This window comes from Polypterus senegalus, chromosome 8 (genome assembly GCF_016835505.1).
Source record: "Polypterus senegalus isolate Bchr_013 chromosome 8, ASM1683550v1, whole genome shotgun sequence".
NCBI classification, from domain to species: Eukaryota; Metazoa; Chordata; class Cladistia; order Polypteriformes; family Polypteridae; genus Polypterus; species Polypterus senegalus.
This window is the reverse complement of record NC_053161.1, coordinates 6,107,962-6,135,428: the sequence shown is the minus strand read 5'-3', so window position 1 is coordinate 6,135,428 and position 27,467 is coordinate 6,107,962. Positions and strand designations below refer to the sequence as shown.

At 39.1% G+C, this 27,467-nt stretch overlaps 1 protein-coding gene across 2 annotated transcripts in view; it reads left to right on the top strand.

Annotated features, from left to right (window-relative positions):
• LOC120533725 (probable polypeptide N-acetylgalactosaminyltransferase 8) overlaps positions 1-27,467 on the top strand; it is an 82,455-nt gene that overhangs the window by 2,960 nt on the left and 52,028 nt on the right. For both annotated transcript variants that reach the window (XM_039760641.1, XM_039760642.1), the window contains exon 2: positions 20,540-20,807. In XM_039760641.1, the coding sequence (XP_039616575.1) occupies positions 20,540-20,807 (268 nt within the window). The remainder of the gene's footprint in view (positions 1-20,539; positions 20,808-27,467) is intronic.

The following is a 27,467-nucleotide window of genomic DNA, read 5'->3' as shown; positions in this document are numbered from 1 at the left end:
GGACAGCAAATACACAAGCTATAACAACGTGAACATGGGCACAAATAGATGAACATACATAGGCTTGGTCCACAATAGAAATAAAACCCACCAGTACTTCTTTATATTCCTTGCTTTGTACCATAATAAGTACAAGTCATATAGATTTGATAAGAATAAAGGCTGTAGGAGTCAAAAGAAAATCTGTGATTTTGAAGCAGGAGTAAATCAGTACACACAGGAATAAACAAACAAGTTACCGCTGTAAATAAATAATGTTTCTATGAGGAAACTTCATTTATTTATTTTAAATTTTTTGCACAATTATATTACTAATTTCGTTATATTGGCATCATTTAGCTTCATGTACAGTATATAGTGGACATCAAAAGTTTACAAAGATATGGAGATTTCAGCATTTGTATGTTTAAAGGGTAAAGATAACACAGATCAAGTTAGACTTTTTCATGTTTAATAAGATTTTGTAACCAAGCATATTTAAACTATTCTGATTAACATTAAATCAAATCTGAAATGTTTTTGTATTAGCATTACAAGGCAAGCAAAGTGATCGTTAGCTGCTATGTAAATTTCCTCATATAGATAACGAAAGTACATACTTCTCTCAGAAATAAAAATGTTTTGCCTTCTTGCCAGCCTTAAGTTGACTTACTGTAAGTTCAGTATGGTGCAATGGTTGTCTACCAAAGGAAATTAAACATATTAGCCCAGCAACCCACACAAGAACATTCTAGTTATGGTTTGGAAAACAACTCGATCTGATAAAAAAAAAACATTTTTAAATAGTTTTTGAGTCAGCAAATCTTTGAGAAAAGTTCACATGAAAGTCATAACTGGTTTTACAAGGTAACGTTAACTCAAATATAGCTGTACTTTGACTCTTTAGCATTGTTCTTTTATCATACTTAGCCCATTTGTTATTGGATATCTCAGACTGCATTACTGATTTACCATTTCCATATAAAACCTGAATTTGACGGTCTCATGAAAACAACATATTCGTTCATATATTAAATACAGAAAAAAAAATAATAAATTTGTATAGTACAGGGGTGCGCACAGTTTTTCAGTTTGCAGGCTACTTCTAAGAGTAGTTTTACTGCACCATACTTTTTACTTATACTTGAGTACATTTGTGAAGAAGAAACGCTACTCTTACTCCGCTACATTGGGCAACACTCAAATCATTACTTTTTTTCCATTAGATAAAGTCCATCTATCCATTCATTTTCCAACCCGCTGAATCCTAACTACAGGGTCACGGGTGTCTGCTGGAGCCAATCCCAGCCAACACAAGGCACAAGGCAGGAACCAATCCTGGGCAGGGTGCCAACCCACCGGAGTAGAGTCTGACAGACAATTTTCAATCTGTTCTGTGTAGTGTATCCTGTCAAGTTGCGTACACACCTTCCATTGCGTCTCCAGCTCTGACGCGAGGTTTTGGATGTTCTCCAAATCATGGCGCGGCAGCTTTGTGGACAGATGTAGCATTTTTCGTTTGAAAGCATTAACAGAGCTATTCATACTGACCATGGTTTTCTCTTTACCTTGCAGCTGTAAATTAAGCTTATTCAACATGTTGGTCAGATCGGAAAAAAAATGCCAAGTCTAACAGCCATTGATCATTATTAAGTTGCTTGTATTCTTCATGTTTAATGACAAGGAGAAGCTCCTTTTTCTCCGGCCAGGGGTCTTGAAATCTCAACAGGACTTTCTCCCTAGCCATCAGCCTCAACAAAGGCATCTTTTATCATTTCTCCATCTTGGAAGGACTTCTTATGCTTAATGATCGAGTGACTCACCCGGAACGATGCTTCGGTGTGTCTGCCTTTGGTTTTGGGTTCAGCAGAGTGAAAAATGACGGCTGTCCAATTAGCTGTGATTTTAGTTCCCTCTCCTTTCTCTTTCTCAGATCACTTTTTGGAAGGAAGTCAGTTTCGTAGTTTTCATGAACAGTTCGAAAGTGCCTTTCCACATTTTCCTTCTTTGGAATAGCAATGATAGATTGACAGATCAGACAAACGCACTTCGATTGTGACATCGTTAGAGAAAAAATCCTCTTCCAATTAAACATCCAGCCCATAATCAAACAATTTTTTTAAATCCCTTTTTTAGCCGATATAAATTGGAAGGCTAACTAGATCACTTAGATAGCCGGAGTTTTGCAATAGCTTGCACGTTTGATCATGCGTGCGGGACGACCCATGTGTTAGAATAAAGGAGATCTCAGACTGGCCGCCCTGTATGTCACTCAAGTGGCAAATACCATAGGGAGGATATATGATAGACTAACATTTGAAAAACAAAAATTTTTTGAATGCAACGCAATCTACCTGCACTACCTTTCCAATCTACTGGTCGTTCATGATTGATGTATTGTGCAACCCTGGTATAGTACAAGAAAAGAGCAAGAGTACATTTTAGTACTTTTGATATGCAGGCATTTTCTTGAAGTCCAACAGGCTGCCGGAGGTCTGAAATCAAAGCTGCCAGCAGTTTCAGAGTTTTCCAGGTAGGCACCATGAAGTTAAACTATCGAGAATCTGAATACATCACCACCTGTGTACCCTGCAAAGTAGCAGAGTTCTGTTTACCTGCAGCATGGACCATTCACACACCATTGTATGAGGGGCCAACAAGCCACAAATCACTTAATTTTGTGTGTAATCTATTGGTTTATATATGAAGACTATTGGTTTATGAGCATTTACTATTGGTTTGCACTGGGGTGATTACAATACTGGTTTTATTCATATGAACTATATAGGTTTGTGTCCATTGTAGGTGACCCAAAGGATGGATGGGTATCCTGATCAGGACAGGAATAATAAGACGTCCCGGCTGGGTATTGCCCCCAGTTACCCATCCTTCCATTAGGGCATCCATGCCGGGTAAGGTATCCTCTTCCATCCTGGGCAGGATGCCCATCCATCTTTTGGGGCACCTACTTAATTCTCCTCTCAATTGAGCCCCATGAGGCTCAGCAGCCAGTCCCATGAGGGGTGCAGTCTTTAACAAGAAACCTCTGGAATCCCTTCTTATTGTCCTGCAGGAGAAAAAAATGGCATAATCAGACTTGGCATCAGCTCCCCTTTGTCTTCTGAAGGGAAAGTACTTCCAAAGGTGACCCCTTCCACATCACTCAAAACACCGTTTTTCTCTTTCATTTTGGAAGCAGGTCAGAAATTCCAGAGTCACTGTCCATTACTGTCATTTTCTCACCCCACGGAAACCTACAGGTCTGGGAGGACCATCTGCTACTGACTACAAGGTTTCTAGCTCTTTCTTATAAGAAAAGTTTTGCTTTCCCAGCATGCTCTCCTCTTTACTATGTGGTATTTTAACAGTCAGGGACACTCAATGTTTGGGAAATGTGTCCCTTGCTGTCTTTACCTCAGGCCTTCTCACCTTACTTTATGTCTTCGACAGTACTTAACTCAGTATTCTTTATGCTGAAGAGGTATTCCAGTGTCCCTTCCACTCCTTGCTGGCAGACAGAACGTTGGACGTCTATTGCCTTCGTACGATATGCTTCTGGACAGAGACCAGAGAATTATTGCCCATCGATCTGCTTGTTGCTGGATGGATTTCTTACTTGATATTTGGCCCATTCTTGGCAAGAAGTGAGATGCCACTAGTGTGTGTTAACCAGTCTGGGTTAAATAAGAAAAAAACAGAGGTTTTCTGCCTAGCAGACGACCAGAAAGTCCTACCGACTACACCACTGTGACCACAAAAGGGTACCAGATTGCCCCAAACCACAGATCTAGCAATTACCACGTGTAAACAGAGTAAAATAAAGGATTTTTTATTCTTCTCCCAGTCACTTTCTTCCCTCCTCTCCCAATCACAAGCCACAATAATACAAAAAATGTGTCATTTGTTCATCCTTCTCCACCTCCTTTGAGTTTCGCCCACTGCCTCTCAACTCTGACCCTCTGAGCCATGGTAGTGGGCTCCCTTTAAAGAGAAACTGGGAGTACTTCCAGTGACGTGGCCTGTTGTAAGCACTTCTGGGTTATATACAATCCAAAGAGGTCCTCCTCCGGCAGCTCCCTCTATCATCCCCCAGGTATCCCTACAGCTCCCATGTACCCTGCGAGTATCCAGACTGGGAATCTATTTGTGGAACACTGCCCCTAGAATGGTGGGGGATGAATTGCTCCATTACTGGTTTCTGAAGTCTTTGGGCATCCTGATCAGGACAGGAATAATAAGGTGTCTCAGCCAGGTTTTTCCCCATGTTACTTCATCCTTCCATTAGGGCATCACGGCTGGGTAAGGAATCCTCTTCCATTCTGGCTGGGATGCCTATTTGTCCTTTGGGGCACCAGCACCATATATTATTGGTTTGTTTGTGAACTATATATGTATATGTATACTACTGGTCTGCATATGAACTGTATTGATTTGCACTTATGTATCACTTGTTCAGATGCCTTTATTTTTGGTTTGTGACTGCATTGGTTTACGCTCGTATGCTATCAGTTTGCATATGAATTATATTGGCTTGCATTCATATACTACTGCTTTAGCAATAGATTTGTATATGCACTATATAGGTTTCATGCACGTCTTATACCAGTTTCATGTGGGTAATATATCCATTTTGCACATGAACTCTGCTGGTTTTATGTGTGTACCAGACCAATTACCTGTCAGAACTGTACCTGTTTAATGTGCGTACTATGCCGGTTTTGTGTACAAAACATACTAGTTGTGCATACTATGTGAACTATATTGGTAGTTAATGTGATCTTCAGTGACTCATTGGCTGGAAGAGTCATTTCAAGAGCATGCAGAGAAGCCAGGAGAGACAGAGTTATGTGTTAAAACAGGACAATGTTTTCTTTTTAGCACAATAAGTTTACAGAAGGACTTTGTTGTAATTATTATTGTTTGACAGTATTTGTCCTTTAGAACCTATAAACAGGAAATATGAAAAGGTTGACATAAGCAGTCAACATTCAGCAGTTTAACTAAAGTTATAACTTTCAAACTGGACTATTCATTGAAATGCTATTTAAGACAGGGTAAATTAAGCTGCAGTGATTAATTAATTTTTGAACTGCTTCATTTCTTAACTGTTGCCAGTTAAGTGACCTTTTTTCTTTCAAAAATCATCACATTTCTCAAGCTGCACCTCAACAATTCTCTCAGCTTTACTAAAGTTTACATTAAGTATTTCCAATGGCAGTGATATACTCCAGGAATCAATTCTGTTTTGAATGATAATTGATTTTTTGGTTCAAGTCACATGCTCTCCCTGTTTCTGTATAGGTTTCCTTCAGGTGCTCTTGCTTCCTTCCCAGTTCAAGATTTTGCATTAAGTTTAACATAAAGTTTTCCTTTTCATCACACTATTTAAAATGGTTTGATAAATGTCCATCCACTGGTATTGTGAAGGACATGTTTGTTAGATCACTGAAAACTGTAAGAAAAATACAAAAACGGTGGTGTCTGAGCACAGAACCCCAAAATGCAAACTGGGATGGGAACTTTTTTTTTTTAATGTGTGATGCATCTTGGGTGCTTCCAGAAGAAATGATGGAATAAATGGAAGAGTACGGATCTCTGAGGCTTGATAGAAAAAAGGTGTGTTTGTTTGTTTAAATGAAAAGTCTTTTGCCGGCGTCTTTGGCATACAACCGTGAAGAAAAGATAGAAGAGGAAAGATAGAACAAAAAGATGAAGACAAGCTGTAGACATTTAGTGCACTAAATTTAGTGTCAGTCAGTAGAGTTAAAGCTTTCATACTAGACTGTTTGTCAAAATGTTATTTAAGACGTTCCTTAACTTTTACATTCCTTAACTGGCGCTATGAGTCAAGTGATTAAGTTAAGTGACCTGTGACTAATACTTGCTAGAATAAGCTCAATCTTCCCTGCAGCCCAGCACAAGCATGTTTGAAAAATAGATAGATGGAGATTGTTTTAACAATACATTTGTTTCTAACTTTGCACTTCTAGCAACATTCAGGTGAGAAATGTGCTTGAATCGAAACAAAAAGTTTTGCATTTTTATTATATGGCCATTGTTATTTGTCTCTTTATGACTCTGTGGTCATTATCATAATAATTCTCTTCTTGGATCCCAGTACAGCACTGATTTTCTAGTTTGGGTACTCAAATTAAAAAGTTTAAGAACCACTAATATAAAAGGAATGGGAGCTGACAATCTCATCAGATGCATCACACCACAAATTTTAACATTCAGAGTTTGAGGATGACAGGTCCAGGTGAGTAATAAAACAAAACTTTACTCTCTATACATAACTGCTTATGGAGTTCACAGCTGCAACCACCAAGTAACCAAACAGGAATGACTTTTTGAGTTTGGAGCAAAGCCATATTATCTGGAAAGAAAAGAAAAAAAATGCAAGCTTCATACAGACAACAACTAAGGACATGGCACACAGAAAGCCAGATCCATCAGTCAAATACAGCTTTGAAAATGTTTTGTTCTAATAACCACCCCAAATAACTGTTCATAATATGTGAAGAATTGAAGATGCAAACTGTCATTAGACAATGATTCTAAAAACTGTGATTAAGCAACGTTTTTGGTTGTGCCACACTTAAACATGGTCTATTATTTGAAACTTACAAACGTCTAAAAACCAAAAACTAAGAAACACTGAGTTTTGTGTTAAGAGTTTTGCTTTACACTGTACATACTCAAAATGCCTAATCCAATTCAGGACCATGAGTGAGTCAATCCAGATCATGACATTCTACAAATATTCATTTAGAATACTTTATTACATTTAAACATATCCAGTAGTCTTAATTCTAAATCTGATATGATGCTGAAATATCTCAGCAGTATCTCAGAAATGTGCCTACAATATTGTGATTAGAATATTCCCTACAAAATAGTTTACTTGCACCATACACAGTTCTTTTTGCTAATCTTTCCAGCACCCAAGCCCTACGCCTTTTTTACACACTTCACTTCTTTCACACATCCATCTGACAAGTAATCTGTTTTGGGTATTAGCTTAACAAAGTACACATGGGCGAATGTTCTTTGGGCAAATTTTGCTTAGGCGGTAGCCAAACTGTCATCACATCGCTTTCAAACAGCACCTCTGGGAATAAGCAAAGCATTACACCTCACTGCTTCTGGGGCATTGACCCCATCTTTAGAGAACTGAGCTAGTTGTATGCAATGAGGAGCACCAGTAGTAGTGGCATACTGTGAGAAACCACAATGCTTTTATGAAAGTGAAAGCAAATGGACAAATGAAAGAAGAAGGAGTAGAATCATACTATCACAAATTCAATCGGGGTACAAAGTAACACTATTAGGCACACATTTACAAGTCATAAATCATTGGAAGCACACCAACAAATTCTTAATGTCTGTATGCAATATCTTCAAATTTAGAGGCTAGTTAAAGTGCACAGCCATTCAAGCCTAGGTAAATTGGCCAGACCGTTTATACTCTTTCATCCACACTTTTTTTCACTGTTTGTCAGCATGAAAGGAAAGTATACTTTGGTTAAATTGGTGTATATAATATAAGTCATTTATTATTTACAAAACTCTACTTGAATCTGTTTGTATTTATTTAATAATTTATTTATTTTCAGTTTAGCTTTCCTTTATACTCTATTATATTCTCTTTGAAAAGGCTAAATTAAACAAAAAACACATTTTTGTCAGCTCGCAATTTTATAATTGAATTTCATATTAATTTGATTTATTTTAGGTCACTGCGACACAAAAAGAAGTGTGCAAAAAAATAAAAAAGCCATACGTCCCTATACTATTCTTTTCCATTCAGTTCAATCAACTCTTACAATAAATAAAGAGTACACACAGAGAAAAGGGCACAAGCAGATAAAAAGTCAAACATATAAATTGCCCATGAGCAATGGGCAATGGGGCTACTGTGAACAGCATAAGTTCAGAAAGTGCCAGAGAGCTGTAATTTCCTGTTAAATGCACTAATCTCAGTGATGACTGCTGTCTTGAAACATACTGATAGTGTAATGTAAGACAGAAAGGAGCACACATTTCAAAGTTCTGTTTTTTTAGCACCCTAACATTGGAGATCAACACATCTGTTATGGTCAAGAATGCTCACAGGATGTATTTCTTTGACACACAGTTAAAAAATGTGAGGGTAAAACCACACACATTTTCTCAGAATTTCCCTACTTTGCATACGCAAATTTTGCAAACTGGTGCCACCCAGCATCAAAGCAGTGCTACTGTTTCTATATGTGAAGGGATCAGACTCGACACACTTAAAAAGGTTTGGGGCAGCCATCCGTATATTATCCCCAGCTGCAAAGGTTTTATTTTTGTATACAGAAGTGTCTCTGTTGGAATCCAGTCATGAATTGCTTGAGGTTTGGGAAGATGGTGGTTTTAATTGACAAGACATAAAGTGATGTAGGGGAACTGGAACAGACCTTCTTCTGATGTCATTGGAGGCACAGGAACCGGACGTAACATCAACCCGAGCACTGGAACCAGAAGTGGCATCTTTAGCGATGAGCCAGACAGGTTTTCGCAGACTTTGGGGAGTTGTGCTCTACCTGCTCCTTTTCAAGTTCTGTCCACTCTTGGGTTTTTAACCACAGGAGCTCTTCAACATGAACTTTCTAACCAATAAACATCTTACCACAAACATCATAGTGTCCCACAATGCCAGCTGTATAGGATGATATCATCTGCTTGTCAGCCAGATATGCAAGATTTCCTTACATTGTGGTTGAACTGCGAAGCATCAAAGTGCAATTAGCAGTGTCACAGGCGGCTGGGGTTGGAGCCCAGCCGGGACGCCCAGGAGGACCGGAGGAGGGCTTGTGCCTCCTCCAGACCGTGAGGGGGCAACTGCCCTGGTTGTATTGGGGGCCACGGGTAGAGGGCTTGGAAGCCCAGCCCTGTAGGGGCCCGTGGCCACCGCCAGGCGGTGCCCCAGTGCCTGAAGAAACCTGGAGCCCAGCACTTCCGCCACACCAGGAAGTGCTGGGGGGAAGAGGACCTGGAACACCCGGAGGACTTCCGGCTACACAGTTGGTGCTTCCGCCACACGGGGGTGTGTCGACGGAGGCTCCTCAGAAAGCACCTGGAGCCCATCCGGGCGTACATAAAAAGGGCCGTCGACTGGAGTCGGGTGGAAGTGAACGGAGCTCGGAGGAGAGGAGTGGAGGCGGTCTGAGGACTGTGCAAGGCATTGTAGAGCGGCCAGGACTGTAAGGGGTAATTGGTGCTGCGGCACTGGGTTTGTGCACTTTCTGTAAATAGAGACTTTGTAAATAAACACGTGTGTGGTGAACCAACATGTCTGCCTGTCTGTGTCCGGGCTGTACCCCACAGCAGAAATGTCCGGTTTTCCAAATGTAATCGGAGTGCTCAGCTGCCCGCAAATTGCTATTGGAATGGCGCTGGACAAGACACATCAGCCGGGGATGAATCACCAAAAGAATGAGCTGACATTACATCAAATATAGCTGGGAAACCTATAAAAACAGCAGCTCTGCACAGATAGTGTGGCAAAAGGTATGCAGTTTTGTTAAAGATAGTGAGTACAATACAAAGGTGCCATTGGAGAATTAATTTTCTTATGTAAACAGAAAGCATTTCCACTCTATTTATGTGCTACACTATATTCCACAATAAGTGTGTTTCATTATGCAGGCATGTAGCATCCTGTTTGCCTGTACCTGAAGAGATATGGTGTGATGACCCTGATCCACAAATTGATTGGCCAAATCAGACAGCATTACAACTTCATTTAAATGTAATTAGCAGCATGTAAAAACAGGTAATCAGATGCAGCATTTACTTTTTAATGGTCAATATCATATAGTACAGCCCTTATATACCTTAGTTCATTGGTCACATCTCAATTGCATTTTGTGACTCCAGAACAGTCTGTCAGCACACAGCCAGATAGTTTCAACGATTGCCGAGGCAGAAGTGCTTGTGCAGCCAGCATCTGAAGATGTGCTGGGCACAGTAACACCATCACCACATGGAGTCGCGTCATCAGCACGGGAGTCAGCATTTGTAATATCGTCTGAAAAAGAATAAACAGACAGTGCGCTGCAACTCACCTTTTCACTTCAAGTTTAATATCTGACCGCTTTCTGACTATCTGAACCTGAACTTTCAAGTATTTCCACCATGCTGTATCAGTCCATAACTTCCTTTTCTTGCTTATACCACTGCTTAAGCCAACAAATTTCGCTGAAATTATTTTTTCCATGTGATTTTGTCCTTGTCTTTAAAAAAACACCTGAACTGAAGGTGATATTTTTATTGATTTGAATATTAAAATATGCAAAATTCTGGTAGGAGTTGGGGTGGGGCTGTAGGCATGTGCATGTGTGTGAAATATCACATTCATTCGGATTTTTACAGGGAAAGTGTGTGTAACTTGGCATGCACACAGTGTTAGGCATCTGGATTTTTCTGTACATATGCACATTTCAGTTTTTGTCCGTACACCATGTTTTAGTGTGAATTCTCTGCATGGTATTATACATGAGGTCCCTGGTACGAGACCCCTGTACAACAATAACAACAGAAAAAAATAGATGTCATCTTCAAACAAGTTGCATTGTAATTGCATTGTTACAGGCTCCAGGCCCATTGTTTTAGCACAGTTTCATCCTTCATTTATCCCCGTATACCTCAAGAACAGTTTGAGCTATGTTCAATGACAACTGCTGTAGAAATTGTTTAATTTAACTAGGATTTTAGCAGTAAGTTCATTAGTCATAGGACCAGACCTGTTGCTTTGGTAAATTTTTGTACAAGTAGTAGCTTTTGAGATACATTACATATGCATGTACGCACACACTGAGGCACACACAAGTGTGCACTCACCTGTAAATGTACATATCGTATATCTTTTGGTAGTGGCTGGCTTCTTATTGATGCCCGTTTTAAATAAACGCCGGGTTTGAAGAGATGTCGTGACAAATAGACGCCGGTCTCTAATAGTAGCCGGTCTCCTTTAAGCGCTGGTCTGTAGTAAACGCCGATCTCCAATGACCCACCGCCTTTTTCGTACCACCTGGGCTACCGCCCTCCAGCAGTGAATCATACGGTAAGTACCTTTTCATGTTAAAAATGTTTTGTCGTCGGTTGCTATCGAGGAAGCGAGAAAGTCAAAAAGAAACTTCTTTGTGTACATTTTGCCCTTTCGTCTCCACGTCAATCATAACCTCACAGGGAGGGCAGAGGTGGCGGGAAGAACATGAAAATGCCATCTTCGATGCGTTAATCCTGATAAAACTGATTACTGCACGACAACAAACAATGGGAGTACCTGTATTGCCATCACAAGAAGAGGAAGATGAACTCGCAAATAATGAAGCAATCATTACCTATTCAGACGACGAGTAGATGGTAAGTACTGTACTTTATTGTATCTTATCCAGTCTCATGTCGTAATGTATACGTATATGCATGAGTTTGGAGCTTATTGCATTTCCTTACGTTCCGCAGGGGACTTGTCGGACTGATGTGGTGCAGGCCAGTGCTGGTGGCATCATTGGCAAGAAAGTTGACGTCTACCGTACTTGTTTTTCATGCTTATGGTAGTACCGTACTGTATACTGCTTTAATAAGACCGTACTGCTGTACTGATAATTTCATTAAATTCTGAAATGTTCATCTGGTGTTGTTGCCTACATTTTGTGACCGTAAATACGGTACCATACCGTATTTTACTGCCAAATGAACCCCGTTTCCCCATCACCATTCCGTCTGCGAGGTGAATAATAGCCGGTCTCCAACAACTGCTGGTCTCTTTTAAACGCTGGGCCATCCGAATAATTTTTTAAATAAACGCCGGGGCTACTATTGGAAGATATACAGTAGACACATTTAAAGAAATTTAGGAGTAAACATAGCTAAAAGCATGTTTGCCCTGCCCTTTAATTTGCATGTGCTTGATAATGAAAAGAATGAAATGAACACACATTTCACAATGTATCTGTAAAAGTCAACACTGACAGAGGCATTATGCAGCCCCTTTACCAATTTGTCTATGCAGCTTGTTTACTTTATTTTACCCAGTGTGTTTAGTTTTAAATTTAATATTATTTAAGTTGTTTATTTTACTCTACACTTATTTCTGTACTTTGAAAATATTATATAAGTTAATGAACTTGATTCTGTATTATTGTACAGTTCAATCTAAATTGCAAAGTCTTCTGTTGAGTTGTTCCCTGCAGTATCATTAAAGTGTAATTGACATGGCTGTCCTGTATGGGCCATTCCATACCGATTTTTTTTTACCTTATATTACCACAACATTTTGTTTTTCATGGGCTTCACCATTTTGTGGACATTTTATGTTCAGATGCTACTGCATTGTTATGTTGCAAAGACCATAAGTGTGCAATGTGAGATGACATCACAACAATATAAATGGTATAATGCACTTACAGGTTGTATAAAATTATGCATTTTCAGATAAAAAATTTGCAGGTGCTGTTTGTTATTATTTCCTGGTTTAAATGATCCTTAGATTCTAAATTTTGGCTATGATTCCCAGCAAGTATTTTGGGATTGGTTGTTTAGTATTCTAATCATCTCGTTTTGACTTTTGCTTTGACATTTTACTTATATAATATCTCCTGATCAATAGTTTCTCTGCCTTAGGGGACTGCAATAAGGTCTTACGATTTAGTTTTTAAGAAATTCTTCATAATCTCCTGAAGCAAGGCTCCTTGACCTAGCACACAGGGGACACAAGTACTTCGATAGTTTTAATGTAGTCTATGTCTAAATAATTTCAGGGAAGGTATTATGAATGTACATTTATCAGTCCAACACTAGATATTACTAATTTAGGGATTTAAGGAAGACATTAACGGAAATGGTTATCTAACCTGAACTCAACAAAGGCAAATACCTAAAATATTCTCTCATCTAAGTGAAAATGTTTCAAATTTAAACAATCATTTTTGTATTTATAAAGATTTAAACAACATTATGTTTGTACTGGAGGAGAAAAATATATGTTTTTTCAGTTTATGAAATGAGACTTGTAATCTATACTAATAAAAGGCAAAGCCCTCACTCACTCACTCATTGACTCACTCACTGACTCATCACTAATTCTCCAACTTCCCGTGTAGGTAGAAGGCTGAAATTTGGCAGGCTTATTCCTTACAGCTTACTTACAAAAGTTGGGCAGGTTTCATTTCGAAATTCTACGCATAAGGGTCATAACTGGAAGCTATTTTCCCCATATAATGTAATGGAGTCTTGAGTTGGAGATGGCGTGGGGGCGGAGTTTCGTGTGACATCATCACGCCTCCTACGTAAGTGCGTAGAGAACAAGGAAGAACTCCAAACAGCGATGAGCACAAAACGCCATTTCACAATTGAGAAGGCAGAAAAACATTATGAAGCAAATGATGCATACAAGCATATTCATAAGTACAGCTACTGCGGAAACAAAGCACGGCGTGAACCGTAAGTTTATATTAAATTAAGTTCATAGACAGGCTGCCACTAGCGTTTGTAATTTAGTGCCTGCCCATATAAGGCCGTCCATCAGCGGCAATCCAATACAAACACTGCCGGTAAATGTTCACGGGTGAAGGACTGCGCTTATGCAGAGGAAGATGAGATGGTCAGGGTGGTGTTTGGCACAAACTCATTGAAACTGCATGAGAAACTTTTAAGTGCCGGGTCTTAGCTGACATTACACGAGATGGCACCAGTACAGCTGGGAACCTTCGATGCAAGAACACCAAGCGGCTCATGTGAACTGACGCAGTGCACAGACAAAAGCAACAGTTCCAAAGAGTGCTGAACAAAACCGAATTACACAATTGAGAAGGCAGCAAAAAAATATGAAGCGTCTTATACATACAATCATATTCATAAGTGCAGCTACTGCGGAAACAAAGCACACGGTGGAAAAAGTGAATGTCCTGCTAAAGGAAGACAGCGTAAAAAAAAAAAAAACGTGCATGCAGTTTGTCACATCACAGATAAAGAGGAAGACGAGCTGTTTATTGATGCAGTAAGGAACTAATCGATGAATGAAACCTCTTATCTTTACAACGATTGACAAACACGGAATGTAACTTGAACACATCCTACAAATACGAGCCTGATTGAAAGAAATAATGATAATCAAATCCTTGATGACAGCAACATTCAATAACACTCACAAAACAATTACTGTATATTGACAATCATGTTATGTTATTTTTAAAATGTTCCCTTTTCTTTTTCATAACTTCTACTTCTCCACTGCGGTACACGGGTATATATATATATATATAAATGTATATATATACCCGATCTACAATACATACTTTAGCATAGACAAGCCACACGCTGTGGCAATTGTAGAGTCTTAAGCCTCTAACGCGAGGTTCGATTCCCGAGAGGGGATGTACTGAGTATGTACGTGCCTACCGATTCATTTTACCTTCGATCTCCTTGGTTTGGGACGTATGAAAAATATTAGGTTAACGCAGAATCATGTTACGTTATTTTTAAAATTTTCCCTTTCTTAGCACAAGCACAGCTGAGAAGCTTCGATGCATGTACTCCATAACACGTTAAAAAATAACGCATTTAATCACACTTTCAATTCCAAGCAAGCGGGAACTTTTGTCAATGCATGATTTCCTGGTACATCCATTACACTGATGCACACATCACAGCTACAAAAATGTTAGAGTCGGAATAAAGCGTTCCTACGACTGATCATTTCGACTACCCGAGCGAAGCCTTGATAAAAGCATGGTTTTGTGCACACTGAAAAGCAAGCAAAATTAGATGCATTACAGAAAGCGGACTTTGTGGCTCTTACTGGGGATCATTGGACTTCCGTGACCGTTAGTAATTCTAAATACATCTAATTACAAAATGTTCAATGATCACACTGTTTTAGCCTAATGTACAAAATAATTTTGGCTAATGTTACTCAGAGTTTAAAGAGTAAGCTGGTCAAATTACCTTTTATGTTTCTGACTTATTTTTTAAGAAGAAAACTGCACTTTATGTTGAAATTTTGGTTATTATTATTTAAAGACAATACTATTCTGAAAATGTACTTAAAGTACTTAAACTACCACTTTATTTTTAAGTCTTTCCAATTTTAACCAGGGATGATATTTTTGTTTCTGTTTTGAATTCAAATGCAGTTTAAAAGTTTTTTTCAGAAATTAAAACAGCTTCAGTTTACAATATTCATGTCCATGTCTATTATTTGATTCTGTCACCCACTAAAACCGTTTTAAAATTTAAAAAAAAAACATTTGCGATTTTGGGCAAATTTACGTGTGCGATTACATACGATTAATCAAGATTAATTCTTACACAGCCTCTAATTAATTGGATTAATTTTTTTAATCGAGTCCCACCCCTAATATATATATGTAGATATATATATGTAGATTTGTATATATATGTGTATATACAGTATATATGTAGATATGTATATGTTGTATATACAGTATGTATATATGTGTGTGTATATACAGTATGTGTATATATGTATATGTATATATATGTATGTGTGTATATGTATATATATATAACTGTATAAATGTATGTGTATAGATGTGTGTGTATATATATATATATTTTAGCAAATTATATAAGAGGTAGCTCTTCAGTGAATAATCAGTGTGATTAACTGTAATTAATGGATAGTACTTATAATGGAAAATACTAATTACTTGTGACTGTGTCCATTTTCAACAGGAGTTTAGCAAAATGATTTGGAGAAAAGCAGGCAGGGAATGACATCATATTATCAGGTGATTGTCAGGATCTTCAGAGGATGACTTCCTACATGAGACAGAAAAATGGGCTTTTAGAGTTTTAGAGGAATATTGTGGGCCAACACTGGGACCACCATAGGAAAGGTTGTCATTGATCTGCTCTTCTTTTGAACCATCAGCTACACAAACTGAAGGTTAAAAACAACAGAGCATTGAATTCTGGGATGCAAATAAGACAATAATTATGGGATGAATATGAAAATCTAAAGCAAAGTTTAAAAAACAAGTGTTATTCTTTATTAGAATGTGTATTTTTAAGATTGGATAAACCAACCAGTGTGTATATGTAAATAAGAAGGTGTGAAATAAGGGGTTTTGGGAACTTTTTTGTTAACTTGTATCTTAATTAGCTTCTGGTTGACAGGTAATAAGATCAGCGGGAATTCTCAGTCATCTGTTTTTTGACTAATATCACTTATTAAAAATATCAATCAAGCCAGTGTATAAATTATAACAAGTCAGGACTAGTGGCCTTATTGTCATTTCATCCATACATAGTAAATAAATAAATGAGTAGTTAGTAATATATTAAAATAAATAGTAATAAATAATAACAACAACTAATAATGTTGTGGAGAATGGACTCACTTTAACTTCAAAATATGCACTGAGAGTGCCAGGATGGGCATGCAGAGTAGACTTTATTGCAATGAAATGAGTAACCTTTGTTGGGCGAATCTTACATGTATTGCAGTTCTTATCAGTATCTCTTTTGCACTTGAACCTCATTATCTGACTCAAAAAACACAAATTCTTTGTTCCTAAAATGTATCTATACCACTAATATTTTCTCATGCTTTATCAAAAATAATTGCTTCCCTGCCTGCTTACTTTACCACCATTATCCTTAAAACCAAAACATAGTTACCACCCACCCCTAAGAATGACATTTCCTCTATGTTCACTAAATCACTTCTCACATTCCTGACCTAGGACTGCATTAAGAAAAGTAAAAAATACATGCATGAGCCTTTAGTGGTTCATCTCTTTCACAACCTAAAGCTAGCTAAAACAACATATTCCATTTTTTTGGATGGAGATTACATTAATATAAAATTTTAATTCTCTATAATAGTTTAAACAACAGTAGTATCAAATGTAACAAGTGTACTGCACTTAAATGAACTACTTAGAGCAGATTTGAGGAAAAGTGGGAAGTACAGAATTTACAGTACAGATATACAAGGCATAGAAGCTGTTGCAGAGCCTGGCAAAACTAGTTTGGCTGGTTAAGAACTACCCATTAGAGGAACATGTAAAAAAGAGATAGTTTGAGGGGTGGGTGCGGTCATTCACAATACTCTATGCTTTGCAGATGCAGTGATTAATAAAGATATCTCTGATGGAGGGCAGAAAGGTTCCAATAATCTTTACTGCTGTGTGCACTATCCATTGTAGGACCCTGCAGTCAGAGACACTGTAGTTCGCAAACCAGATTTAGCTTGTCAGAATGCTCTTAATGGTACCCCTGCAGAATCTGATGAGAATGGGAAGAGGGTAGTCTAGCCTTCCTCAGCCACTGAGGGAAATAGAGACACTGTTGCACCGTCTTGACTATGTAAGTGGTATTAATTGACAAAGTAAGGTCAGCAGCCAGGTGCACTCTAAGAAATTGGGTGCTCAGTACCTGTTCCTCCCAAAGAGGTAACGTGTTCCCTGCAGGTGTGTCATTCACTGCATCAAACTGCATAGAAGTCATTTAGGACATCTGGAAGGAAGGCATCACTGCTGTGGAGAGGTGTGACAGTCTTTTAGTCAGTAATGGCTTGGATTCCATGCCATATGTGTCCTGTGTTCCTGGTGTCCTGAAAAGTAGGTATAAAGTTTCTTCTCATACTTTCGCTTAGCTGCTTTGATGTCCTGTGATAGATTTTTCTTTGCTTTCCTGAGGGTTACCTTGTCACTTGAGATCAAGGCAGCATTACAGGGTTTGAAGAGTGCTTATACTTCTCATACTTTTAATATAAGAACATATTGTTGGAGTGAGATAGGGCATAGGCAGTTCTAAAGCCATACTGAAACATCAAGCTGTCTGAGGGTGAAAGTACACCACCACGTACAAAAGTAAAATGCACACTAGTGACAAATGCTGTGCTGTGAAGGCAGCACTTATTTTTAAAGAACATCTCAGTTAGATTAAGTAGAATGGGCTGTTTAAATTATAAATCTCTCTCAGTTATACTGAACCAAAGCTTGCTGTATGAATATTGATTTAAATTGTTCAGGTTGTATGCCTTATTCTACTTTTCTGCCCTAGTATTTGATGCCTGTTTCTCATCAAATAAACATTATGTAATGATTAAATAAAATTTTCAATATAATCTATCACAGTAACTATGCAACCCTTTCAGGGGAATGACAAAAGAGCCAAAAGATATAGGTGACCCTCTGGCTCCTGCTAAGGCATTAAAGCTGAAGCAGCCAGCCTCAGCCATATTGCTAAAGTGTTTATGTTTGAGTTATGCAACCCTTTATAAGGAAATAACCTGGAAAGTCCAAGGAGGAGAGCAACTTCTGAAATGGCTCTTGGTCTTTGCTAAGGTAGTTTGACAATGTAGCCATTCAGGGTAGTGATTCATGCATCCAGACAGGATCTCAGCTCAACATTTGGCCCTTGCTAAGGTACCAAAGCTGAGATAGACAGACTTAGCCCTGTGATGAGAATGAGTGATGAGTGAATAATAAAGAGGTAAATATTGTGGGTGTACATGTAAATCAAGACTAATCATAATGTACTTCCTGCATTAATTTTTCCAGCAAAATAAAAAGAACCTTAGAAGTTTAAGTATCTTTTGTGAATAGTTTTATATGTTAAGACATTGTTAAAAATATTATTTACTGTTTATTGGTTGACTGACTTAATCATGTAATGCCAGTCCCTAAAAAAATAGTCTAACAGGAAAAAGACAGAAAAATGCAATATACAGTATGTGAAAATATGTTAATAGTGATTAATGTACTTATGTTTCTATTCATAGTTGGAATTCAAGAGTAACTGTCTACCAAAACAAGTATATCTCCTGATTAATAGTTTCTCCGCCTTAGGGAACAGCAATAAAGTCTTATGTTTTAGTTTTTAAGAAATTCTTCATAATCTCCTGAAGCAGGGCTCCTTGACCTAGCACACAGGGGACACAAGTATTTCGATAGTTTAAATCAAATCAGCTGCAAATTGTTTTTACATCAGCAAAATAGACTATTTTTTGGATGCTGTTGCTTAAATGATTGCTTGATCCAGTATAAGTTACTGAGTGTACTATATTTACACTTGAAAAAAATAAAAGTTAGGATAGCACTTGAGTCTCCACTCACAGCCAGTTCTACTCAACCTCACCAACAGAAGGGGCAAAAACTACTAGTCAGAAAAAAAATTGCTAAAAACAATCCTGTAGTTTTTTTGGTTTTTTTTTTGCTGCTTTACATGAGGTAAATCCTATAAAATGCAATTTGTCTTCAAGAAGTGTTTTTGGTTTGAAACATGAAGAACTTAGTGTTCCTAATTGCAATTCTCTTTGTGTTTCCCAGACTGAGCATTTAGTGTTGGTCAAGGAATAGCCATGGTGGAAAGGCTTAATAGATTGGAGATTGAGGAGAAAGTATTAGTTAAGTCCTACTAAATTATGAAGTTGTCTTAAGAAACTGATTTCTGTATTCAGCGTGTAATTTTTGGAGTTAGAAATGTTTTTACTGCAAAATCCCATAATAAATCAGTTACTTTAGTGTATATTTATGGCAATACCTAAAAAACCACAGTCCAGTTAATTTGCAGAAATCATCCATAAAATGCAACTTTCCTGTTACATGATTCTCTTGTTTTAATGATAAACAAGATTTGTTCATTTAGCACTTATTTTTGACAGTAGGCAACTGGTTTAGTTAAAAAAAAAACTATGTAAACCCATCACAGTAAGCTTAAATATGTATTTCCTTAAGCTCTTCAGATTTTTCTGCTCACCTATTTCCGCAAAGGATTTGATCTCTTTTGTCGACTTGCTTTACTGTGTTTTCTTCCTTTGAAGACCCTTGATGGGTATTTTGGGATTACATAATGTAAGTGTTGCTTTATCTCTAGCTCTGTTTCTGTCACAGCCCTTTTTCCAGTGTTTACTCAAAAAGCCCATTTGCATCTACCCTTTCAACATGGCATGTGTAGTCCTGGCAGATTTAGAGAGAGTTTTTCTGGTTTTCAAGTAGCTGAATAGAATTCCCAAAGTTCTGTCGGCAGTTTCTTTGCAATGCACAGATGATCCCCCCTTAAAAACATGGCTGAGCACTGCAAATATGACAGAATGTTATCAGACTTTTTTTGCTTGTTTGTTTATTCCCTCCTCTCTTCTGTCTCCTGAATGCATAATGATTAATGGGCACTGGCCACACAAATGGATATAAATTGACAAAAACAAGCAGCATGTGAAGAGAGGGTCAGCATGGAGCTCACACCTGATAGTCGTATTCTTCATTGTATCCATCTGAGTGGTTCAATTAATATTTCTAGTTATATGTCCAACTGAAACCACCTCATTTTATTTGGGGGAATTGCCCCTTTTACTTTTGCTTATAACTTCTTAAGGCTGTAGCTTAATTTGCTCATTAGGCAAAATACATCCTCATCCAAAACTCTTAACCACGCACAGCATATTATTTACTACTATTACTATATGTCTATAGATTAACCTCCTCAAACTGTTCATGTAATATGTAAATAATTGTATATACTGGGAATCTCACACATTGTCTCTGTTCTCATTCATTAGACGTGAAGCACCTGAACATACCAGATGTAATGCATGTGAAAAAACAAAGCGTAATTGAGAAAAGAGAAGTCAAAAAAGAAGCGAACAATGAACCAAAAGTGATAAAGAAGCTTTTCCCCAATTCCCGATTGTTTAAAGAGTGGGGAGCTGATTTATCTGAGGAAGAACAGAAGAAGGCAGAAGATTTGTATCAAAGATATGGATATAATGCATTTCTGAGTGACAGACTTCCACTCAACAGGAATATCCCTGAAACCAGAGATCCCAGGTACAACATCATTAGAACTTATAAACCTGATTTGATTAAATTCTGGAAACAGGTTTTTTATATATTGCATAATTGTGAAGTGCTGTGGTGGGCTGGCACCCTGCCCAGGGTTTGTTTACTGCCTTGCACCCTGTGTTGGCTGGGATTGGCTCCGGGAGACCCCTGTGACCCTGTAGTTAGGATATAGTGGGTTGGATAATGGATGGATGGAAAATTGTGAAGTGTTCTGTTTATCCAATGGTGGATAATAGGAAACAAGTTAGACATGTCAAACACAGTGCAAGATTAAACACACCCACATTCACAAACAAATGTAGTCTTGAGCTGAGTAATACTGTATTTGGGATTAAACTAGAATACATGGGGAGGACAAGCAAACACTCAACAGATAGTGACCATGGCTGGGAAAGTAGTGGGGCAGCAGTGCTAATCATTGTGCTTCCTTTAACATATTTTAACATACCTTGTATATAATAAGCATATACTGTATATTGTGACCAGTATGGGGGTGTTGCAGCACCCCAAACCATATCTCACAGACGCAAGTCCCTGGTTCAAACAAGTAATTTACTGTGTAAAATTCCTTCACAGGTTATTCAAAACCACAAGCACAGACCCAGTTCTTCCTTTTCTCTCTTCTTTCCTTCCTCCAGGCAAGTTTTGTCCAGCTCCTCTTCTCCTCTGACTCAAATTTACTAAAGCGTAGCGGCTTCCTTTATGCAAGACCTGGGAGTACCTCCGGTGTCACGAGAATGTCTTTCTGAAGCAATTCCGGTTTAAGTGGAGTTCATATAAAGTAGGGACCATTAATTCCTTCAGCACCCCATGCTTGCCCCCACAGAACCCAAGAGGGTTCTTCAATCAGGCTACAGTTCCCAACGTGCCCTGTCTGTCTCTGTAGAGGTACCCTAACCCAGGGACACTGACACCTAACATTTTGGGGGAATAAATAACCCAAATAAGTTGTCTTATCCTGTCTTTCCATTGTACTGGCCTCACGGCTGGGTAAGGATTCTTATTCAGTTTTAGCTGCATGCCATCCATTAAGATCTACTCTCTATATATAAACGCCTAAGCCTAAAAGTGCAACGATTTTGTGCAATGATTTTATGTCACATTTTTGTCACGCTTTAAATCAGGCTTGTTTTTAAACCTACATATGTATGTTTGGTATCATTCTTTTCAGAATTTATTGAACTTTAATGTGATGATAGATTTTCAGATTCTTATTCCATTTTTAAATTACAAACTAAAAAATATAAAGAACTCACGTCCTGCAAGACAAGAATTTGTGCCAAAAGATTTAACAACGGCCGGACTTTTAAATGTTCAAAGCACCATACGAGATGCGCATCATGTGACATGGCAGCAGCATCAAGCCAGCAGCTGATTGACCAAAGAGGTGGTTAAAAAAAAAAAACTGTTTTTGGTTCCCATTGTAGGGCGGCACGGTGGCGCAGTGGTAGTGCTGCTGCCTCGCAGTTAGGAGACCCGGGTTTGCTTCCTGGGTCCTCCCTGCGTGGAGTTTGCATGTCCTCCCCGTGTCTGCGTGGGTTTCCTCCGGGCGCTCCGGTTTCCTCCCACAATCCAAAGACCTGCAGGTTGGGTGGATTGGCGATTCTAAATTGGCCCTAGTGTGTGCTTGGTGTGTGGGTGTGTTTGTGTGTGTCCTGCGGTGGGTTGGCACCCTGCCCAGGATTGGTTCCTGCCTTGTGCCCTGTGTTGGCTGGGATTGGCTCCAGCAGACCCCCGTGACCCTGTATTCGGATTCAGCGGGTTAGACAATGGATGGATGGATGGGTTCCCATTGTATCACCATTTAAAAGGGGGTTTTGGAGAAGTGGCCGCTTCTCCTTGGGGTGCATTCAGCCCCCCTCTTCACAACGCGAATGGCAGAGACGGGAAGTGGCTGGTGAGAAGCGCAGGCCGAGGGGGTTGGTGATCGAACCCCATATAAATAATACTTTTTCTTTTGTACATTTACAGATTTTACTAATATTCTGGCCGCAACTGGTGGTAGGACGCTGAAGGCACCAGGGGTCTTGCACCCCTAGTATATATATAATTTTTTATATATTCATTGTTTATACATATACAGTATATATATATATAAATATGTACTAGGGGGCTTTGCCCCCTGATTGCTTCACTCGCCAACCTCCGTGCTTGTGCTACGCGCTAGCCTCTTTGCGGTTCTGACATGAAGGGAAGCGCCGGTGCTTTCACTGTAGCAACCATGGTCACAGGTGGAGGTGCTGTCCGTATACACTCACTCAGGACACCATAGAGTGGCGTTGTGGACGCACCTCTCCGCCGTTGTCTTGTTGATCTCTTCTAGGGTGGAACTGTGACCCAGGACATGCTGGCGCCCCAACCTGTTGAAGGACAGCCCTTGCGGGACGGGCCGCTTCACCCTACGGGCTTCAGCAGGGGGGTGAGGCAGTGTAATAGATGGCCAGGAACCCTGCCCCACTGGGGCACCTGGAGGAAGGAGGGACTGGGAGAGTGGCACTTCTCTTCCCTGGGCATCTGGACGGTCCTTGAAACCTGGGGGACAGCACTTCCGGTGTACCAGGAAGTGCTGACAGACCATGGACGGTATACGCCTGTGCTTCGGGGTGCAAGGACAGCACTTCCACCACACTGGGTAGTGCTGCCAGATGTTCATCATCAGGCACCTGGAGCACATCCAGGGCATTATAAAAGGGGCCACCTCACTCCATTAGGGGAGCCGAAGTCGGGTGGAAGTGGACAGAGCTTGCGAGAGAGGAGTGGAGGCTACTGAAGGACCAAGGACTGAGTAATTTGTAAAAAATAGTGCACATAGTGTGTGGAATAAAAGTGTGTGTGTTTTGGACATTGCGACGTTGTGTCTGTCTGTGGGCAGGCTATCTTTTACAACTCAAATTCCCATTATTCTTACTAATTACCTGTTTTGATTCAATAGAGTACAGTTTACACTAAAATTGTGTTTTTCAATGACCATCAAGAAAAGCCAAGTCACTAGGAAAAGCAATAATTGAGTTTCAGCAGAAATGTTTACTGATGAGCAATTGTATGTATTACACATTCAAGAGTAGGCATCACATTGCAGCAGTAGCAACTCGGCTCCTCACAGTATGGTTCACGTTCCGGGTCCTCCCTGCATGGAGGTTGCATGTTCTCCCTTTGTTTGCGTTGGTTTCCTCCCACAGTCATACAGGTTAGGTGGATTGATGATGCTAAAATGGCCCTAGCATGCGTGTGGTGTGTGACTGTGTTTTGCCCTGTGATGGACTTGCTCCCTGTCCAGTAATTGCTCCTGCATTGTACCCTATGCTTGCTGGGTTAGGCTTTAGCGCCTTTGCAGCCCAGCTCAGGATTAAGCAGGTTTAGAAGATGTTAGGATATGTAAAAAGATCTAATTAATAATAATATGCATTAATAATTAATGCATTAATTAATTAATGCTAACAAATATTTTATCGAGCATTAACACAATTTTTGTTATTACTAGTATTATTTTGAAAGCCTCAGTCTCGCTAGTGATTGATAGAGATCAGTGATCTGGTTACAGCCTTTTCGATACGCTTTTGCTAGAAGGAAAGTTAGCTTTGTTGATCTGACCTTGATTCCCTGCACTTGCATGAGTAGCAAAGAGCAAAAATCTTATATAATGGTACGTCAAGAGATACCAAAGTGAATGCTCAAAACATTGTATTATTGTATTATTGCTGAATCAGACTCCGATTTTGTTGCAAGTGATCTGGAGATGCAGATTGAAAACGAAAGTGAGGTACCAGCATCAGCTGATTGGTCCCCAGCTGATCGTGGTGCTGAACACAGCTGGTGCACCCATGATAACGTTCACCTGGAAAGACAAACACTTATGATGATAGGAGGTACAAACCATATTGCATCTGTGTTAATGTTAAAGTTGAGATTTACAAGAAGTATTTAATTGCTACTATGTAAAGAGAATACTGCTGTTAAAAAGCACCTTGTTTGTTTAAGGTGTTTGCAAACCAAATACACTACTTTTGAGGTCATTATTGAATTTTGCACATAACAATGGCAATGTGTCTGCCATTTATTGCGATTATTTGCAAACAATCATGTGATCAATCGCCAGCATATATATAATATATGTCAATATTATGTCATTTCTGGACAGCATAATATATTTTCATCTCATTTCAGCTTATTGAATTTAGGGTAGCATGCAGTGCAAAGTGAGAGCCAAGTCTGGACAGGGCATCTGTTGTACAGCCCACTCACCTACTCACCAGGGGTTTCATGTATAAATGGTGTGTACACACAAAAATTTTGCATACGCCTGTTTCCACGCTCACATCGCGATGTATAAAAAGTAAACTTGCCGTAAAACCACACACATTTTCACGCTAGCTCAATCCCACTCGGTTTTGCAAACCGGTGGCACCCAGCGTCAAAGCAGTGCTACTATTCCTGTATGGTTTCCCTTTAGTTTTTAGATTCACATCATGACACGGTTTTATCAAATGAACTAAAATTAACCACATATCACCTCACTGTAAACTTGTACTACATTTATAATACTGCACAACCTGAGTCACTTTATAAAGCTTGTATTTACATATGATGACGACTGGCTTCTAAGTCGGTTAAGATTACCAAGCGCTATCTTCTTGGAGCTCTTCATATAATTTTTAAGATGAAATGCAGTAAAGCATGTTTATTACATTATACAGATAAGTTTTAAACTTCATTAAAATATTGTATATTGTTAATAATTAAATATGTGAGGACACGGTAGCGCAGCACTAGTGATGAGCTGGAGCCCCATGTTTAATACATACTTTAATTCTTATCATTATGAGAATGATATTAAGTATACATCTTAATATTTAAATTGTTCAGAGAGCTGTAATATCATGAATCTAATGTATTCTGTGTCCTGTCGGCCTGTTTAAGAAGCACGTTGTGATTCAAACACATAGAGCACATAAAAGACACATAGAAAGAAGCATTTAATGTGCTACTTTAATTACGATGGGATCGGAGAAACTAGTAAATTAAACGATTTTAAGATGAAGTTTATGACGTTCTACTTTGATGACAAAATATAGTACACGATTAAAGTAGAAATTTCGAGATTAAAGTTGACATTTGGACATATTTTTCAACTGTGTCCCTATTTTGTTTTTCTTTTCCCTGTACCCTAATAAGTTTCCATATGACACTCAGACGGTGGGCTAAGACTCGCCTTTTCATGGCAACTTTGATATCTGACCACTTCTTATTTATTTTAGACATTTTGTGACTTGAACTTTCGAGTTTCTCCGAACTCTGTTACTCGATCAACTTCCTTTTGTTGTTTATATCACTGCTTAAACCAACAAATAGTACGTTTTTCCTTGCCTCCACTTGGTATTCGCTGAAATTCTTCTATTTCCCCTGTGCTTTTGCCATTGTCTTTTCACAGAATGCTGAGCTTAAGGGCTATTTATATTGATTTGCATTTTCAAAGAGACGTAATTCTGGAAGGAGTTGGGGAGTGGCAGCAGGTGCGTTTCTTACTTTTCACGCTGACCGGGATTTATGCATCTGGATTTTTTTGTGTGTACGCACATTTCCACTTTTGTCCTTACGCCATGTTTTAGTGTGAATTCTACCCACGGCATTATGTATGATGTCCCTGCTCACTTTAAGTGAATACAGAGCTGTCTAAACAGAACAACTTGCAAGACTTTGTAATGTTGGGGAAGAAATATAAGCACCAAAAGATAAATTCACACCAACATGAGGAGAATGTACAAACATCACACAACTCCTCTGAAACATTGAGGAAGGAATCCTAATAACTGCTCCAGTGCCATAAAAAATGCACACAGCTTATTAAGAAAATTATGCAGTAGTTTCTGTCAGTTATCTAGAATGTTTAATGAAATATTATCTACTGCAGATATTATTATATTTATTATAGTTATTATATGTTTGAATAAACAGTGGCGCGTTGGTTAGCACTGCTGCCTCGCAGTTAGAAGACCCGGGATTGCTTGTCAGATCCTCCCTGCGTGGAGTTTGCATGTTCTCACCGTGTCTGCGTGGGTTTCCTCCGGGTTCTCCAGTTTCCTCCCACAGTCCCAAGACATGCAGGTTAGGTGCATTGGCGATTCTAAATTGTCCCTAGTGTGTGTTTGGTGTGTGCGTGTGTGTGTGTGTGTGTGTGTGTGTGCACGCGCACCCTGTGGTGGGCTGGCGCCTTGCTGGGAACGGCTCCAGCAGATCCCCATGACCCTGTAGTTGGAATATGGCAGGTTTGATAATGGATGGATGGATGTTTGAATAAAAGGTAAATACACACTTCACTGCCTAACAATTTACTACCACCAAAGTAAAATATGCAGTTGTCTTTAAATAGTTTTTCCTTGAAATCAATTTCCCTGAATGTGGTAATTAGAATTCATACATTATAGACATTGGAGATCAAGAAGAGGAGAGTGAGGGCAGAGCCAAGGATCAAATGGTGGAAGTTGAAAAAGGAAGACTGCAAGATTGAGTTCAGGGAGGAGATAAGATAGGCACTGGGTGGTAGTGAAGAGTTACCAGATAGTTGAGCAACTGCAACAGAAGTAGTCAGGGTGACAGCAAGAAGGGTGCTTGGTGTGACATGTGGACAGAGGAAGGAGGGAAAGGAAA